This window comes from Emydura macquarii, unplaced genomic scaffold (assembly GCF_026122565.2).
Source record: "Emydura macquarii macquarii isolate MOO-44397 ecotype Brisbane River unplaced genomic scaffold, CSIRO-AGI_Emac_v2 contig_2924, whole genome shotgun sequence".
Taxonomy (NCBI): Eukaryota; Metazoa; Chordata; order Testudines; family Chelidae; genus Emydura; species Emydura macquarii.
The window spans coordinates 5,784,875-5,802,625 of record NW_027133061.1 but is presented as its reverse complement, the minus strand read 5'-3'; the positions used below and the strand labels follow the sequence as shown (position 1 = coordinate 5,802,625).

Genomic DNA, 17,751 nt, shown 5'->3' with positions numbered 1-17,751 from the left:
CTCGCTTGCTGGAGGTGGGGGTATGAGGCTAAGGCCCTAGCCCTGCAGAGAGGAAGTCCCCAGCTGGGGCCCTGCCCTGTCCCTGCCCCCCAGCTCTGGCTGCTGTAGCCCCCGCAGGCTGTGTGGGCCAAGGGCACAGCCAGCACCCCTGGAGTCCGCTGCTGCTCAGTGCCCAGCAGGGCAGCCAGCTGCAGAAGGTACTGGGGGAAGGGGCTCAGGGGAGCCAGGCACAAGGCAGGTACTAGTCCCCTGGGAAAGGAGGGAGCCAAGGGTTTCTCCCTGCCAGAGCAGCCCCCGGTACAGTGCTGTCCATCTCCTGTGCCCCACCGGCCGAGGATGAATGCAGCAGCAGCACCAGCGTGGGGTGTCACTCCAGCCCTGCAGGGTTAAAGGGTCTCACAGCCCCCTGCACCTACCTCCACAAGCAGGGCAGCCAGAGGGCCCAGTGCCCTGCTCAGGGGTTGCACGTGATGCCCAGAGAGGCACAGAGCAGGGGGTCCGAGGAGCAGCTGCAGGGTCCAGGGGCAGCACTGCTCACCCTGGGGCACTGCCTGCTGCAGCTGACGTGATTGGCTCAGGCAGACTGAGGGGGTGGGGGCTCAGGTACAGCAGGGGTTGGGGGTCCACCCCCACAGGCACCATGGGGGCAGGCAGGAGCTTGGCCCCCTACTGCAGCCAGGACTTTGGCTCAGCTTGCCAGGAGCCCCGCGGGCTGGGAAGGGCTGAGGCTAGGGGCCCAGGCAGGGTGGGGTCTGGGGCAGGGCACCTGGGCTCTGGCTGAGCCTGCTATGGCTAGTGAGCCAACAGCAACTCAACCCCCCGAGAGCAGGAGGATTCGGGAGCAAAGCTGGGGTCAGCTACTGCTCAGCTCAGAGCCAGCCCCAGCTGTTCCCCGTGCAGGACCCAGCCAGGAAGGCCCCTGGGGCCACCCCAGAGAGCTCAGTGGGGCCCATGGTAACTACACCACAGGGTTAGGGCCCCACCCACAAGATCCAGCAGCTGCCAGCAGAACCTGGCTCACCACAGTGGGCTCAGCCCCCACCTCCTGCCTCTTACATGGCCAAGTGCTGCTGCCCCAGCAGGATGGGTCCCTGGGCCAGCACAGCCAGCCTCCTCCCCCTGCCAGCCCGGCCTGGGGGGCTCCGAGCCCCAGCCTGTGCCGAGGCTGCAGACAAAGGCGCCAATGGTGGGGCCCAGCTGGCTGAGTCCCTCTCCCACTGAGAACAGGTCCAAGACCCACCAGACTCGGCTCACGCAGGGCCCACCTTGCAGACTGGTCCACTCCTGGCCTGGGTGGGAGCCCCTGGGTGCCATGACCCCCAGCCTGGCACTGGGGAGCAGTGCAGGGCCAGGGCTTCCCGTTCGACGTGAGCCGGGGGTTTGTTCTAGACGCTGGGAAGGACTCAGCTCACAGAGCACGTCTCTGGCAGTCCGCCCCGTTCCTCATGTCCAGGGCCCCCTCTGCTTAGCGGCTGCTCTGTAGCAAGGTCTGATTGTCCCACTGTGGCTGGGGGGTCTTGGGGAGCTGCCCCTGGGCCAGGGCCTGTGGGGCACTGCCTCCTGCGTTCTCAGCCCAGCCCAAATCCGTGTCTGGCCCTCTATCCCCCGACTCAGGCTTCCCCTTGCCAGAGGGCTCCCGGCTCTGCGGAGGGATGCTGGCACTCGACTGGGCGCCCTGAGCAGCTGCCCCTTGGCCAGGGCCTCCGGCTCCCCGCTGAGACCCAGAGCTATCCACAGCTCCCCCCTGGGCCTTCCTCTGGGTGCTGTTCCATGCAGCCCCTTCCCTGCCCCCCAGCTGGGCTGCAGCAGCTCCAGGCCCCTCCCTCTGTGTCTTGAGGGCTGCGGGTGCTCCCCGGCCAGCATCCTGTCCAAGCCCCTGGGACAGGGGTGGGGACTGCTCACCCCACTTTGCCATGGCCCAGGGCAGTTTGGCAGGGTGTGTTTTGCGCAGCATCTCCTGCCTGAACTCGTGGTTGGTCCCACTCTTGTACTTCTGGCCTCCAAAGCCGGGCCCTTTCCTGCCCTTCAGTGCCCGGGGGTCGCTCCCGATGTCAGCAGTGATGTTGGTGTAGAGGGGACGCAGCTCCTTGGCCAGCAGCGTGTAGGTGAGCGAGTTCATGCCGTCCTGCGTCCACATCCTCTGCGTGCGGATCAGCAGGTCAAACCTGCGGGTGGGAGAAGAGAATCAGCGCCGGGGCTCTGCCCAGCCGGCACGCACTCCCTGCCCGGCCAAAGAGCAGAACAAGGCGGGAGCCCCAGCCCTCGTGGCCGCTGCGCGCTCACCTGTGCGGATTCTCCTCGTTGCCCTGGTCGCCTTTGTGCTTCACCATCTTGTAGTGGCCGATGGAGATGGGCGGGCGCGAGATCTTCATGCCAGCCAGACGCACCCTGGAACACAGGAACACGCGGATTTCAGCAGGGCGCCACCCCCACGCGGCACCGGCTCTGCCTTGGCTGCCCGGGCATGTGACGGGAGATGGCGTGGCAGGCTGCAGGGCTCTGGGCTAGATCCATACCCTAGGTGCCAGACAGCCCCTCCTCGGGGGAAGAGGGGGTGCTAGGGATCAGCTTCCCACACAGCAAAGGGAGGCTGTGCTCCAGCATGCGTGGAACCAGCCAGAAATCGCCCGATTCCTGCTGTGGGACGAGCCCTGCTGCCTGCCACCAAAGAGCGGATTTGCACCCAGGAGCCGGCCGCACTGGTGCAGCCAGCAGTGCATGGAACCCGCTCACCAGTCCAGCAGAGCCCAGCACTCAGGTCGCCTGCTTCCCCAGGGCAACGGGCAGGGAGCACAGCCCTGCACAGCTCAGGGCAGCTGCTTCCTCCTCACCGCCCCACCTCCTCCCGGCTGGCTGCGCTGACCTACCTGCACATGGCTGCCAATGGCACTGTGAGAAATGAGCATGCAAAGAGTCCCGAGAGCGAGGAGTGGAGAGAAGAGAGAGATGGTGAGAGAGAGCCAGGACCACAGGGAGCGGGGGCACCAGGGCCAGTGAGAGCGCGCCAGGGAGCACGGGAGGGACAGACCACGGCCAGTGAGACAGGCCGGGGGCACCAGGGTCAATGAGAGAGAGTGACAGATTGGGGGGAAGGGGTGAAGTGGGGCCAGTGAGACAGTCATGGCCCAAGCCAGGAGAATGAGAGCCAGCCCCAGAGCACGGGAAGCGGTGGTGGAGCCGGAGGAGCATGACAAACAGCTGCAGGCGGCACAGCCTCTGCGGGAGCCCGTTCTGAGAAGGGCACTGGGCTCCCACAGCCCCCTTGGGCCAGGCCCATGCTGGGTGACAGCTAGAGCCGTGCGCCTGCCTGGGGGTCCCTGGGCAAGCTCACTCCCCAGGCAGCCGCTCCTCACCAGCTCAGCCTGCCGGCCCGTGAACTCCTTGCCAGCCCTGGCACGACGCGGGCCCTGCCTGACAGTTCTGCATCTGTGCCAGCCACTGCCAGACCCAGCCCGCTGCCCCAGGGGCGATGGCAGCAGGGAGGAGGCAGCTGGGGGCTGCACCACAAGGACAGGAGCGAAAGGCAGGATGGGCTGAGCACAGCCTCCATCTTGGTGTGTGCTGGGGTGAGGCAGCCCCCGGGGCGGGGCGCCCAGTCACCCCCCACACTCCTGCACAGGGGACCCGTGTACCACTGGCACCAGGCCAATCACAGCGGACAGGCAGCTCCTGACGCCCATTCCCTGGGTACTGACTCATGGCCTGCTACTCACCCCACAGCTCGTTAGTGCCCCCCAGAGCCAGGAGCTGCACTAGCAGGGGGTGTGGCCCAAGTCCTGCTCCCCTCTGACCCCAGCATGGCTCCCTGTAGATCAGCTGGGATTCCCTAGCCCCCAATGCTCCCTCCCCAGAGTCCCTGTGTGGCCACATGGGCTGCAGTCTAGGCAGGGGAGGACGCACGGACTGCGGGAGGACGCGCAGACTGCAGCCGGAGGCGCAGGGCAGGCACTCACCTGGTGGCGATGTCGTCGTCCTCCCCGCCCCAGCCCCAGTACTCATTGGGGAAGCCGTTCATTTTCAGGTACTGGTTTGGGGTGAGCGCTGACACGCCGCCGAAGTACTGGGCGTACGGGAGGCTGGAGAGACGGGAAGAGTGACAGACGGCCTGAGGAGGGATCCTGGCTTTGAGACTATGCCCAGCCGGCAGGCCCTAGGGGCCAGGACTCCCTCGGGAACCAGCTCAGAGCTCAGTCCCTGCTTTGGGCAGGCTGGCTGGAGCTTGGATGTTGGGCAGCCAGAGTGAGGGTGTGTAGCTGTCAACTGGCGCAGCTGGTCTTATCTGACAGTTGCATCCACAAAGGGAACAGCAGGGGGCTATGGGGCAGGACTCAGAGAAGAGTAGCCCAGAGTAGAGTAGGAGCGCAGCAGCAGAGGTTTGCGGAGCAGGAGTGAGCTGTGATGGCTGTTGCCAGGCACAGTCACACGTTGCCAGCTGCCCTGGTACCCAGCGAGGCGCATGGCCGGCCAGCATGGCGGGCGGCCGTGTGGAAGGATGGGCACATGGCAGCTCACCTGTAGCCGAACTTGTTCATGGCGATGGAGACGTGCTTGGGGCTCCAGGGGTCGCAGGTGTACAGGTTGTGGTCATTCTCAGGGATGAGGTCGACGTCGTGCAGGAAGAGGCAGTCCCACTCCTCGTCCTTCAGAGCCTCCTTCACCCCCACGTTCAGCAGCTTGGCCCTGTTGAAGGTGGAGTTCCCAGCCTGCAGCGGAGCAGCGCAAAGAGCTCAGACAGGCCGGGGCAGTGGGGATCCCCGGTACAGCACCCCCAGCCCGGCAGAGGGCGCGCGCAGACCCACCTGGTGGATGACATAGATGCCGTACTGCAGCTGCTGGCGCTGCAGGAAGGGGTGCAGGTAGTAGAGCAGGTGGCCCAGGTGAGTCTCCCGGTTGCGGTGCGGGATGATCACAGCCGTACGGGAACGGGCCTCACAGGTCAAGGGCCGGTATCTGCCCCCTTCCCTCACCGCCGGGTTCTTCTCCTGGATCTGCTGCAGCGTCGGCACTTGGCTGAAGCTCACAGTCAGGGGGCCAACTGCAGGGACAAGAGCACAGCCCATCACCGTGTCCGTGGGTCCTCAGCCCCGGGGCCCGCCCGGCTGCCACGCGACTCTCCAGCCTGTCACCTGCCTGCCCACTCCCCCCGCCGCACTCCAGGCCCAGCACCTGCCCACACACCCAGACAGGCATCAACGCCGGCATCCTCATCCCCACACACTACACAGCCCCTCTGTGCTGGTGTCCGTCCGTCCCTCCCAGCCAGCACTGGCCACTCAGCCATACGGACCCCTCAGCTCTGGTGACTGCAGCCCCAAATATTTCCTCCCCTCTCGGCCATTGCTAAGGACAGGCATGCCCCTCCTCCGCCGCACTCAGCGGGCACCGGCTGGCACAGTCACCCAGCCAGCAGGGCTCAGGAAGACGTGGGTGAAGCCCAAGGGAGCCTGGCACCACCCGGGGGAAGAACCAGGCTCTGGAGAGTGAGCGGCTGCCGTGAGCTCAGCTGTCCAGGCTCCCATAGCACAGTGCGTCCTTCAGGTTCATCCTTTGCCGGAGAGCCAGGCCATGGGCCCCTACAGCCAGCTCCACCCTTCCAGGGCTGCCCTGCGCACCAGGGGGGCCATGCTCGGCATCTGGGGTGTGGCCAAGCTCCGGGACGGCTCCCTCCAACAGCAGCTACGCGGGGACTGGGGTCTGCGATTTCTCCAGCCCTCACGTCTCCCTGCCCCGAGTCAGTGCTGCCGGGGGGTCATTTACACCAAGGGGAGCCTGGCCTGAGTCACTCAGAGCCGTAGGTGGGGCTGAGAGCAGGCGACAGCAGCGGGATTCAGAGTCCCTCCCGCTCCCACAGCGCCCATGGCCCCAAAGCTCCGCGCAGCCACCTCTGGGGAGGAGACCAGTGTGCAGCTGGGCAGAGCAGCGCACAGAGGGGAGCTGCGCTAGCCACGGACCCCAGCACCACCCTGTGGCGATGGGCAGAGCACATGCCTGCCGAGTCACAGCTTGTCCAGGAGACAAGCACTCACCACGCTGGCTCCGTCAGTCCTCACGAGGAGGACGAGCGGAGCGGCCACTGCTGGGCTGGGGAATGGAGGGAGCTCAAAGCTGGAGCTCCCACGCCAATGCCGCCCCCGCCGGAGCCCATCTTTAGGCACAGCCTCCCCATAGCCTGGAAGCCCTTAGCTCAGCTCCGCAGCTGAACTCACACCACCCGAGAGGTCTGGTGCTGCCCCAACGAGGTATCGTTAGGCGGAAGGACAGACAGCAGCAGGACAAGCAGCCTGGCTCCCATCTGCTCCCGGCAGAGGAGCGGGCTCCCCGGCTGGCAGAGCAGCGGAGCTCCCGGAGCATGGGGTAGGACTGGAACACGGGCCTGGACCTCTCCCGCTCTGTGCCCTACTCACGGGCTGGATTTGATGCACTGCATCCCGGCAGCCCCCGGCTGAGGACCCAGTACGCCTGCCTCCCATGCGGGGCTTGTTCCTGAGGTGCTGTGACAGCTGCCTGGGCGTGTCTGGGTCAGTCACACACCAGCTCCACGGCCAGAATGCCCACTTCAGAGCCCGGCCTCTGCTACAGCCACCCCCCCAGCAGCACAGCCGCCTCGCTCACCCCACACCGCCGCTGAGCCTGCAGCGAGCTCGGCGGGGCAACGCGTCGCGCTGGAACTGGGTTCAAAGCAAGTCCAGGCAACAGGGCGCCTGCCCGCTAGGGCCACTAGCACCACGTCTCCCTTAGCGCTCCTGGCACTGGGAGCTGGAGGCTCGGCTGGACTAGAGGCACGTTCTAGGGACCGTCCTTTCACCACTGCAGAGGTGTAGGCAGTGGGCTGGTCTGAGCAGCTCAGACACTTCAAGGGGACTGTCCTGAAGGTGCCTCTCCTCCCCTCCCCCCAGTTTAAGCCAAGGGGGAGCATTAGAGGCAGGAATGGCTCTGCATCTGCACCTAGCACACTCCAGAGACTTCTTGCTCCCCCCCAAACATGGACAGGCTCGCCTGTGCCCCAGGACTCCCTTCCTGCACCCACTGATCCCCCCCGCTCCTCCTCCAGCCCCACACCCAGTGCACCACTTACTGAGGTAGGGCGAGCGCTCAGGGCAGTAGGGCAGGGACCCCGTGGGGCTGCCCCCCGGAGGCAGCTGGGGCAGGAGGCGGCTCAGGTTGGTGTACACATCACGGGTGCGGGAGTAGTCAAAGACGGGGTTCGAGTCACGCCCGAAGATGGAGGTCAGGTTCCGGAAGCCGCCGAAGGAGAAGTACACCATGAAGGCAAACTGGAAGCCGATGAGCAGGGCCAAGGTGCAGGGCCGGTCCAGGAGTCTCCGGATCATGATGCTAGGAGAGAGCTCCCCTTCCCGACAAGCAGTGCCAGATGGCGTCTCTAGCTGGTGCTGTCGAGACACCCGCAACCACACGTTAACTGGGTGAGGTGCCCCTTTCAGACGGCCTGGGAACCAGGCATGCAGCCCCCCAACACTTCCTGGGAAGAGCACAGCCGGTCTCACGCCACATCAGGGTACAAGCCTCTACCCGAGAGACTCTCTTCAGCGCTGTGGCCTCCCCCCTCCACCCAGCAGACCTGGCTGGCCACAGGGAACAGGCTGGCAAAGAACTAGAAGGACTCTGGTTTAGCTGGAGAAATCAGCTTGTGACATGAACATGCCCAAGTCTGCCTCGTCCTGTGCCGTGGGCGTGCAGTACAACCTGCTCCCTTCCCAGCCCAGAAGCAAGCTGGTAAATGCCATTAAGTGACGAATTACGGGGCCCTGATGGAGATCCGATCTGCCCCCAAGCGCTCTGCGGCCTCTCGCTGGCATTGGGGCAGCATCTTTCAGCCTGAGGGATGCCCAAAATCTATGCCTCACCCCCATCCCCCATGAAATGCAGCCAGCTCTGGAGTGGAAAGCAGCAGAAGTTTCGAGGAGGGAGTGAAGCATCTCAGACCCACTCAGAACTGCAGGGAGAGAGGAGGAAAGTGCAACAGAAAGGCTGGCGTCCGGATCTGGCCAGGGACAGACTATGCAGTGAGAAGTGCCATAGGATCAGTAAAGGCACTTGGGCCCCCCCCTGCAGCTGTGTCCCCTGGCACCATGCTGGGGCACAGAATCAGTCACTCCCGCCTCAGAGAAGCAGCTTCACGGCTTGCAAGGAACAGCTCCGCACTGGCAGGACAGACTGGCTGATCCATCATCTCCCTCGCCTCATGGGAACTGCACCTTCCCCAGTGACCTCCGCTGTCTGCAACACAGCATCTTCCATCCCCTGCCTCTCCTAGGTCTGCACACCCCCTATTGCCCTGCAGCACCGCACAGCTGACACTGCCTTGGCTCCACCTCTGCTCACATCCTCACCAGGCCTTCCTTTGCTCTGTGACTCCGGAGCTCTGCCCTGGGACCGAGTCCCAGCTCCAGCTCCCGCCTGCTTTGCTGGTATTTAGAGGGACCAGCTCCATCTTCTCAGACTCACACACATCCACCAGCTCCTCATTCTACTCAGAACCCACTCCAGCCACCTTCCTTGTCGGCAGGCTGATCCGCTGACTTCCCCTCACTGCACTCCCGGCCCGGCTCTGCTCATCTAGCACCAGCTCATCTGCCCCAATCGCATCTCAGGGCTCTGGACACGAACGCCTTCTCTGACTCCTCCTGTCTACCCCATCCAGGTCTGGCCACATCAGCTCTGAGCAGAGCACGGACACTCAAGCCTGGCCTTCTCCGCTGCAGCCAGAAATGGCCCGTCTGGAGGAGTCGCAGATTCAAATGGGATTATTGCCAAACGTCAGGTTGGCAGGGACCTCGAGAGGTCATCTACTTCAGCCCCTTGCACTGAGGCAGGATCAAGTAAACCTAGACCATCCCTGACAGGTGTTTGTCCAACCTGCTCTTAAAAACCACCAGTGATGCAACCTCCCTTGGAAGCTGATTCCAGAGCTTAACTCCCCTTCGAGTTGGAAAGCTTTTCCTAATATCTAACCAAAATCTCCTGTTACAGATTAAGCCCATTGCGTCTTGTCCGACCTTCAGTGACCCTGGAGAATGATCACAGTCCCCTTTGTAACAGCTATAAACATCTTTGAAGACTGTTATCATGTCTCCCCCCCCCAATCTTCTTTTCTCGAGACTAAACTTACCCTGTTTCTTTAACCTTTCCCCAGGGATCAGGTTTTCTAAACCTTTGATCATTTTTTTCCTCTCCTCTGGCCTCTCACAGGCCAGAAAACTCCCCCAAAATATTTATTTTGAACATGTGCAGACCTTTCAGAAAAACATCCAGTCTTGATTTAAAAATTGCCAGTGATGGAGAATCCACCACGACCCCTGGTGAATTATCACCAGGGTTAATTACCCTCACTTAAAATTTTAGGCCTTATTTCTAGTCTGAATTTGTCTAGCTTCAACTTCCAGCCATTGGAGCATTAGACTTTTCTCTGCTAGGCTGAAAGCCCATTGTCAATTGTTTGTTCCCAATGAGGTACTTACAGCCTGTGATCAACTTACCCCTTAACCTTCCCTTTGTTAAGCTAAACAGATCCAGCTCCTCGACTAAGAGGCATGTTTTCTAACCCTTTAATCATTCTCTTGGCTCTTTTCTGAGCTCTCTATAATTTAGCAACATCCTTCTTGACTGAGGACACAAAACTGGACGCAGCATTTCACTAGTGGCCACACCTCTGGCAAATACAGAGGTAAAATAACCTTTCTATTGCTTCCCTATATCCTGTTTATACAGCCACGCATCACATTAGCCTGCAGCACTGCACAAGGAACTTGCGTTCCACTGCTTATCCACCGCAACCCCCCAATCTTTTTCAGCACCAGTGTTTCTCAGGATGGAGTCCCACACCCCATAGGGACAGCGTACGAGGGTGCAAAATGAAGAGAAGGGAGATTCTGTTTAGGAGTTCCGATGACCTTGCCTTTGCCCTGACTCCGTCACATCACTGGTCTGCTCTCCGTAAGGAGATCCTCTGTCTCTGCATCGAGCTGGAAAGGCGTGCCGGCGTGCCGTCCGATCCTGAGCTGGGGTGCTGCGAGAGACAGCACACAGTGGGTCAGGTCCATTGGCATACTCGGGGGCAAGGGCAGGGGAGGTGGGAACCCAGGAGATTGCAGGGCAGAAGAGGAGATTTCAGCTCTTAGTGGGAGCATAGCTCCTCCTCCCTCTATGATCTCCACATCTCTCCTTCCAGAGCCCAGACCCCCACAGCGGAAGCTATCACCGCAGCCAGTGGGAAGCTGCCTGGATGGAAAGCGTGGGCTCTCTGCACAAACTGCTGCTTTCAGTACAAATCAGACTGTGTTTCTGGCACTTCTGGCTAGAAAGAGGAGCCCACGAGGCTGCCGTCTCCCAGCAAGAGCCCCACCATTCCCCCTCTATGGAGCTGTGAATTTTGAGGCCTTATCAGATCAACTGAGGGTCAATGCTTTTTGTTTTCACACCAATTTCCATCCCAGAAAGATTCATGTGGCATGCTTCTCCCACCAATTAGGTGCATCTGTCCTACCGCAGCCACACCAGTTTGCCCCCCACTCAAAGAGCAGACAAACACTTTGGGAAAAGGACTTGTTCTAGAGTGAGGACAAAGCAAGAGTATTGTCTCTGGCAATGCATTTCTCTCCTCCGCATGGAGCTGAACACAACGGCTACCTGGTCTCTGCAGACAGAATCCTCTGAGGGTTAAAGTACAGTACCCAGAAAGCAAACACATCTGGGCGGGGTTGGATAATGGAGGGATTTGCTGCTGTTTGCTATAGAGCAAAGTAAAAATATTTATAGACTCAGTCAAAAAACACTGCTGCACGCTTGCAATGTAGTTCGTAGAATTTGAGAGCTCCCAGTAAAACGTGTCCCAGCAGCAGCAAATGCAGATTCAATTTCCCGGCAAATCAATACGCCCGAACGCCGAACGTTCTTACAGATTCAAATTTAGCCCAGCTAAACCCAACATCTCCCCCGCAGATGTGCCAGACCACGGAGAAGACTCCTTGCATTATTCCACTGGGCCCTGGTCAGTAGGATCCTGGGATTCAAATGGCTGCTGGGTTAACTGGGGACCATGCTGCTGGAACAGGAGAGCTCTAAAGAGTTCTCCCATTGGGATCATGGGGGGACCGAGGGAGCCCGTCAGATGTGAAATAATTTCACATTCAAAGCAGTAATCATTCTCCGCAGCCCCCAGCCCTATAGATAAAGACTATCCCCATTTCACAAACAGGGAAACTAAAGCATAGATTAAGGAAGGAACCTGACTAAAGCCACCCAGCGAGTCAGGAGGAAAGCCAGGATTATCTATCCTAAAGAATATTAATATTCAATAGCAGCCAAGCCCCCGTCAGGTTCAGGACCTGCACAGCCATACAGGGAGACACAGCTGTCGCAGTCGGGGCACAGCTGGACCTCACAATGTTCCTGGCGTCCGAGCCTGGTGCTCAAGGATGCAGGCGTTGGAAAGTGAATACACCGAAATGCATTGCATGCACCCCCACACCAGCCCTGCCTAATCAACGCTCCTAACACCCCGCCACCTCCTCCGCTGCCCCCCAGCCCCCCACAAGGCGCAGTCTGACTGTGACGGGCCCCAGTGGCCTGTTCCATCCACTGAGCCCAAAAGGCAGGAGCCGCGTGCAACGCGTCTTCAGGAGTCGGGGAGACCCCGGGGAAGCGGTTCGGGGCTGAGGGTTTCCAAAGAGGCCTGAGTTGAGTTTGAAGCCCAGCCACCCGGAAAAGCCGGTGTTTGCCGGGGGCACTGGAGAAACACGAGCCCCGTGGCAAGCGAACAGGACCCGCAATTCCACGCACGCCGCCCTCGCCCTTCCTTGGGGTCTGTTTGGGGGACAGGAGCCGGGGCCCCGTCCCAGCAAGCAGGGCCCGGGCCTGGCTGGGTCCCGTTACCAGGGGAGCAGCGCTGGAGTGTCTCTAACCCGGGCACCCCGCCCAGCGACCAGCCCGGCTGCTGGGGCCCCCGAGCCAGGCGGCGAACACGCAGCTCGTGCGCGGAGAAACGTGTGCGGCCACGTCCACACTGGCACGAGCCGCCCGGTCAGAGCGGACCCGGCGTCTCCCCCCCGCCCCGCCCCGCCGGCGGCAGCGAGGCAAGACGGGGCCGGTCTGGACTGGCTCCGCACGGCGGGGGGTGGGGGGGGGACGCTGCCGTCCACGCTCCAGCGGCAAAGCGGCCAGGCCCTGAGGGGATCCGGGCTGCCCATCGCCGCGGCTCCAGGCAGCGGAGCGCCTCCCCCCCGCCACCCCGCCGCAGGGAGTTCCGCGGGGCAGCCCGCGCCGGCTTGGGACGCTGGGGCCTGACGCGCGGCCGGGGCTGGGCGCTCGCACCGGACCGGACCGGACCCCTCGGACCGGACCGGACCCCTCCGACCGCCCCGGGGCCGTCAGCCCGCGGCCCCCGCCCCCTCCCGCAACCTACCTGCGCCCTGGGGCGGCGGGTCCCTCAGCACCGCCCGGCAGCAGCCAGGGACCCCGCCGCCGCCGCCGCCATCTTGGAAAGGTGAGCTGGGGGGGGGCGGGGGCCAGAGGTGACGTAACGGCGGGGGGGGGGCGGAATCCCTCCCCTTAAAGGGCCCCCGCCCCCCCCCCGAGTGCCCGCCGGCCCGGTGCCGCGGTGGGTCTGTGGTGTGTGGATGTGGGGCGGACCCGCTCCCCCTCCTGAGTCGGGCCCTGCGCGGCGCCATCACCGACCGTCTCCTCCCACCCGAACCTGGCCCCTAAGGCCAGCCCTGGCCCCCCACTGCCGGCCTGGTGCCCCACTGCCCCGCCCCCCACTGCCCGCCTGGTGCCCCACTGCCCCGGCCCCTCCGAGCCCCAATGTCCCCCCCCGCACTGCCCTGGTGCCTTTTTTATCTCTACTGGGGAGTGGTGTGCCCCCCCCCCCCCCCCCCCGAGATGACCTTCTGAACCTGCTTCAAGGGTTTGTGAACTTTTTTCCTTCGTTTGCCTGCTAGTCCCAGAGTCAGTGGACAGCTCCTCCCCTCACAACCAAACCAAACCAAACCTGACTAATGCTGTTGAATCGGAACAGTCACAGAAGCATAGGTTACACTGAGCAGAGCAGAGAAGCAAGTTTGTGGCTGACAAAGGAATGTGGTTTCGCTTGTTTATCTGTGTAAATAGAGCAAGGAAGGGGCAGAGCAATGGATGGACACTTACATCTGAAGTAAGCCAGTCGGAAAAAGCAAATTGACCAGAGGATGAGACAGACAGCCTGGCATCTGCATCCCAGCCGGAGAGAGGAACTTTGTCTGGGTTTACTTCTCAAAGAATAAGGCCTGGTCTACACTACAGCGGTAGGCCAATGTAAGTGCCTACACGAAAATGTTGCTCCCACAGATGTAACTTGCCCGCTATGCTGACTTAATAACTCCACCTCTGTGAGAGGTGTAGCCATTAGGTCGATGTGGTTAGGTCGATGTGGCATCAGTATAGACACTCTGTTACTTGCGGATTTTAGTGGCCTCCAGGAGGTGTCCCACGATGCCCCACCACGACCGCTCTAGTCACCATTTTGAACTCCGCTGCTCAACGGCATAGTACATGCCCCTCCCTTTTGAAAGCCCCCTGAAGTTTTGAAATTTTCTGTTTGCTCAGGGTGGAGAACTCATTTAGCAACTGCCCAGCTGACCATGTTAGCGCCACATTGCAGATGCGCTCCTGCCTGGAGTACACATGAGATAGTGGATCTCCTGGGTCTGTGGGGAGAAGAGTTTGTGAAGGCACACCTCTGATCCAGCCATAGAAATGCTGATATTTACGAGCAGATCACTAGGGGTATGGGAGAGAAGGGCTACAAGAGGGACCCACAGCAGTGCTGCATAAAAGCCAAGGAGCTGCGGCAGGCGTACCAGAAGGAAAAGGAGGCTAACAGTCACTCTAATGCAGAGAAGCAGATATGCCGCTTTTACAAAGAACTGCATGCCATCCTCGGCGGAGACCCCACCACTACCCCCAAGAGGCCCATGGATACTTCGGGGGAGCTGGAGGCACAGGCCCCCAGAGTGAACAGTGAGGAGGAGGAGGAGGTGTTGGATGAGGAAGAGGAGAAGGACGAGTATGGAGTACAGACAACTGGGGGATTCAGTGTTGCAGCGAGCCAGGACTTGCTTTTGACTCCAGAGCAGTCGAGCCAGTCCCTACGGTCCGGCACGGGTGAGCTTGATGCAGGGGAAGGAACCTCTGATAAGTGTGCAATTTGCTTTGATATTGCAGGGACACATCTGTTCATTTACTGTTTTGAAATCATGCCAGAAGAGGTAGTGAAATGACCAATAAAGACAGAGTCCCTATCTGCTTCTCATTCCCCTGTGCAAACTTCTTCAGAGCTTGTCAATTCTTGCTCCGTCTATACCTGCCTTAATGGTCAAAGGCCCTGTCCACATACCGATGCCCCCGTGCTCAGTCTGAGAGTAGATTCACTCACAGATTAACATTGACTTGTGGTCTGGCCACTAGAGGGTGACCTAGAGCCACGCTCTGCTACCATGGGTGACACACAGCTGTGCACTCATTGCCAGGCCTGATGTCAAATCAGTGCAGGATGGGTGTTGTGGATGTGTTTCCTGATGATACCCGTCTCAGATGAGCACAGGGTCTCTGTGATCCAATGACATTCCAGTTTCAGTGCAGAGTGGATAGTGCGTGTGTTTATGTGACCCAGGGCAGGTCTACACTACAAAACTAAGTCGACTGGAGTTATATTGACGTACAGCCTCCACAGCAATTAAATCGTTTTTGCATGTCTACACTACGTTCCTTGTATCGGCAGTATGCATCCTCACTACCAGCACTCTATCAATGCAGAGAGCAGTGCACTAGGCAGGCAGTGCATGCCCATGGGGAGGCTGGCTCCACCCTGAGGCCCAGCCCCTGCTCTGCCTCCTCCCCCAAGGCCCCACCCATGCTCCACCCCACTCCATCCTACCCCCAAGGTCTGCCAACGCTCCATCCCCACTCCACCCCAGGCCCCGCCCCCTTCCCCACTCTATCCCCTCCCACAAATCCTCCCCACCTGCACTGCTCACTCTTCTTGGCTCTCCCGCTCTGCTTCTTCCCAACCCCCTCCTCCTCCCCTGAGCCCTCCCCACCTACCGCTTGCTCCTGTGGGGAGTAGGGGCGGGGGGAGGCAGTGGAGTGGGGGCAAGAAGAGCTGGAGCGAGGGCTGAGACCAAGCAAGCGGGAGCTTCCAGCAGCAATGGCTGTTTGTGGAGGCTTAGCCTCCCCCAGCCTCTTATACCCACCAGCCATGGCACCGTGCGTGGCTATCCCACTGTGCGACTTGTCACCATCTAGTGCAGGGTGTTCTGGGAAGGAGTGGCAATGCTCACAGGGGCAAACAAGGCAGGGGGTGGTGACTGGGAACATGATTTCAACATCCCACAGTGTAGAACAGGCCCCAGTGACACCTGTCTTGGTAGGCAGCGTGTGTATGTGAGACCCAATGACACCCTTTTCTCACTGCAGGATGGGTGTTGTGTGTGACATCCCTGAGTGTGTGGTGCATGAGACCCAATGACATCCCAGTCTTGGTGGAGTTGTGTCACCCCTCCATCTAGACAAGCCCTTAATAAGGGAAGGGAATAAGGGAAATTGAGGAGGGAAAAGCCTATAAGTGTGAATTCAGAGAAAGATCCTACATTTCTGGACTGTTTGGACTCTTACAGGGCAGAATAACTGAATGAGAAGATAGAGATCCCCACAGTTATTCTCGGAAACCCTGAGAGATTTTTGGGAAACTGGCAAATTACTACATCTCTGCTACCATTTGGAATTATAGACTGTGGTGCACCTGTACATATATTTTACTTCTCAATAACTCTCATTTCTTTTTCTTAGCTAATAAACCTGTAGTTTGTTTACTACAGAATTGGCTATGAACGTTGTATTTGATGTAAGATCTAAAATGCAATTTGACCTTGGTGGCTGGTCTCTTGGGACTAGGAGTAACCTGGAATATTTGTGATTTTTTTTGTATAAGTGACCATTTATCACAAACCAACTTGTCTAGGTGGCAAGATAGATGGGAGAGTCTAGGGGAATGTCTATGACTCCATGGTAAAACTCTTATAGTGACCTAGGAGTTCACATTTGTTACTGACAGTGAAATCTAATTATAGAATACACCACTAGTTTGAGATATCTGTCCCGCTTTTGACGGTCTGCCCTGAGGTAGGCACTCATGATCATGAGCAATTCCAGACAGAGTGACAACCCCCACCCAACCAATGCAAAAGAGTAACAGGATAATTCATCTTAAAAAATCCTTGATTTTGGCAGTACAGAACAGTAAACTTGTCAGAATGAAAAACATCACTGAAAGGTATCATAATAAAATATGTAGCATACATAAAAGGCTATGCAATTAAAATATGCAATTAGAAATATAATCAATTCAGTGGAAAAATCAACATTTATGTATGCAACAAGTGAAATAAAGGAATGTTATAGGAATGTTCAATTGTTTTAGTTATGTGGATTCTTTGGGGGAGGTAACAGCAAAAGTACAAAGCTCAGAAACTAAAAGGAAAATTTAAAAAACCCCAAATGCATTTATTTATTTATTTTAATGTCATGACTTTTGGGTGTCTGAGGATTTTTTAATTGTTTTGGTTGTCAGTCTATTATACCTCTAGTTCGTAAAAATTAGAGTAGAAATGTGCCTTTGAGAAGGATTTCATACAAGATGGTATAGTGTTCAGGTTTTTAAAAGGTGCTTAGACAACCAGTGGGGATTTTCAAAAGCATCTAGGTGTTTGGTGGTGAATATCTGGAAACCAGGTTCTGCACACAAGTGGTGACATAGAAAAGCACTCGGGTGGCAGATAGAGAGGCAAATCAACAGTTGACAAAGGCAATCCCCATTGCCTGATCAAAGGGAAGTGAAGAGGTTTTGACACCAAGTCAGGAAACCACTCTGCCTCGAGGTCATCCGATCCCAAAGAACAAACTTGTACATAAAAAAACAAACGAAAAAAAGAACCATTTAGAATTAGAAAGGAACATCCCAGCACAAAGAGGAAGTGCACTGGCAGGATCACTGTGAGATGTGACTGCTGCAGCTGTACACATTCCCGACCTGTATTTGCTATTAAAGGTATCGATGAACCAGCACGAAGACAGGCCGTGCACACTGAGGACGGGAAAGGAGGGAGCGCTGGGGGGAATGCACACCTTTTACACAGTAAATAATGTACAGGAGTGACACCGGATCCTTGCGGGGGAGGCCAGGCAAGGAGAGCAGGACCTAGGGCCAAGCGGGGAAGAGCTGCGAGGCTGGGGGCGGACTCGGACACTGGGAGCACTGGAAGCACTGGCCATTGTGAAGTGTTTCACTGGCGCCAGGCTCCTTCCTGGGCACTGCGATGCGGGGGGGGCTGCTCGGCGCTGTCCTGCGGGGCGGAGCCCCTCCCCCCCTTATTGCACTCACTGCAGGCGGCTCCCCCCGCCGGGGGTAACTGTCACCACGTCTGCCGGCCCCTCCCCCCCCCGAGTCCCCTCGCCATCGTCTGGCAGCGCATCGCCCACTCACGCCCCCCGCCCCGCTTCCAGCCCCCCCCCCGCTTCCCCCCCCCAGCTCTCCCCCCGTGCTTTCAATTTTATCTCCTCACCCCTCCAAGGGCGGGGCCGGATATCCACTTTCCCCGTCTCCATGGAAACGGTACACAGGAAGCTCCCTCCTCTTCCGCGTGCCGGCTCCCGCCCGCGTGACGTCAACGAAGGCCTTGCCTGCGATTGGGCGCAAGGAGG

The 17,751-nt window shown here is 59.1% G+C and overlaps 1 protein-coding gene across 5 annotated transcripts; it reads right to left on the bottom strand.

The window, feature by feature from the left end:
* Nucleotides 1–21: 21 nt before the first annotated feature.
* B4GALT3 (beta-1,4-galactosyltransferase 3) lies at nt 22–17,751 on the bottom strand. Of its 5 annotated transcripts, none has more exons than XM_067569638.1 (8): nt 17,613–17,751; nt 9,917–10,027; nt 7,076–7,391; nt 4,800–5,035; nt 4,513–4,703; nt 3,954–4,076; nt 2,284–2,388; nt 22–2,165 (listed from the first exon to the last, which is right to left on the bottom strand). In XM_067569638.1, exons 3-8 carry the CDS (start codon nt 7,329–7,331, stop codon nt 1,466–1,468), a joined length of 1,611 nt encoding a protein of 536 aa, XP_067425739.1. In that variant the 5' UTR covers nt 7,332–7,391; nt 9,917–10,027; nt 17,613–17,751; the 3' UTR covers nt 22–1,465. The 5 variants fall into 5 exon arrangements, with proteins under 5 accessions (XP_067425739.1, XP_067425740.1, XP_067425738.1 ...); XM_067569639.1 differs by lacking the exon at nt 17,613–17,751 and adding an exon at nt 12,422–12,543 and having other exon boundaries at nt 9,912–10,027; XM_067569637.1 differs by lacking the exon at nt 17,613–17,751 and adding an exon at nt 12,422–12,543.

Bases quoted from the DNA above. Each gene is read 5' to 3' on its own strand.
- B4GALT3 (XM_067569638.1), bottom strand. From the start codon at position 7,331: ATGATCCGGAGACTCCTGGACCGGCCCTGCACCTTGGCCCTGCTCATC. The intron at 4,077-4,512 runs GTGAGCTGCCAT...CCGTCTCTCCAG, and splicing joins ATGAACAAGTTCGGCTACAG to CCTCCCGTACGCCCAGTACT. The intron at 2,166-2,283 runs GTGAGCGCGCAG...TCCCACCCGCAG, and splicing joins AACGAGGAGAATCCGCACAG to GTTTGACCTGCTGATCCGCA.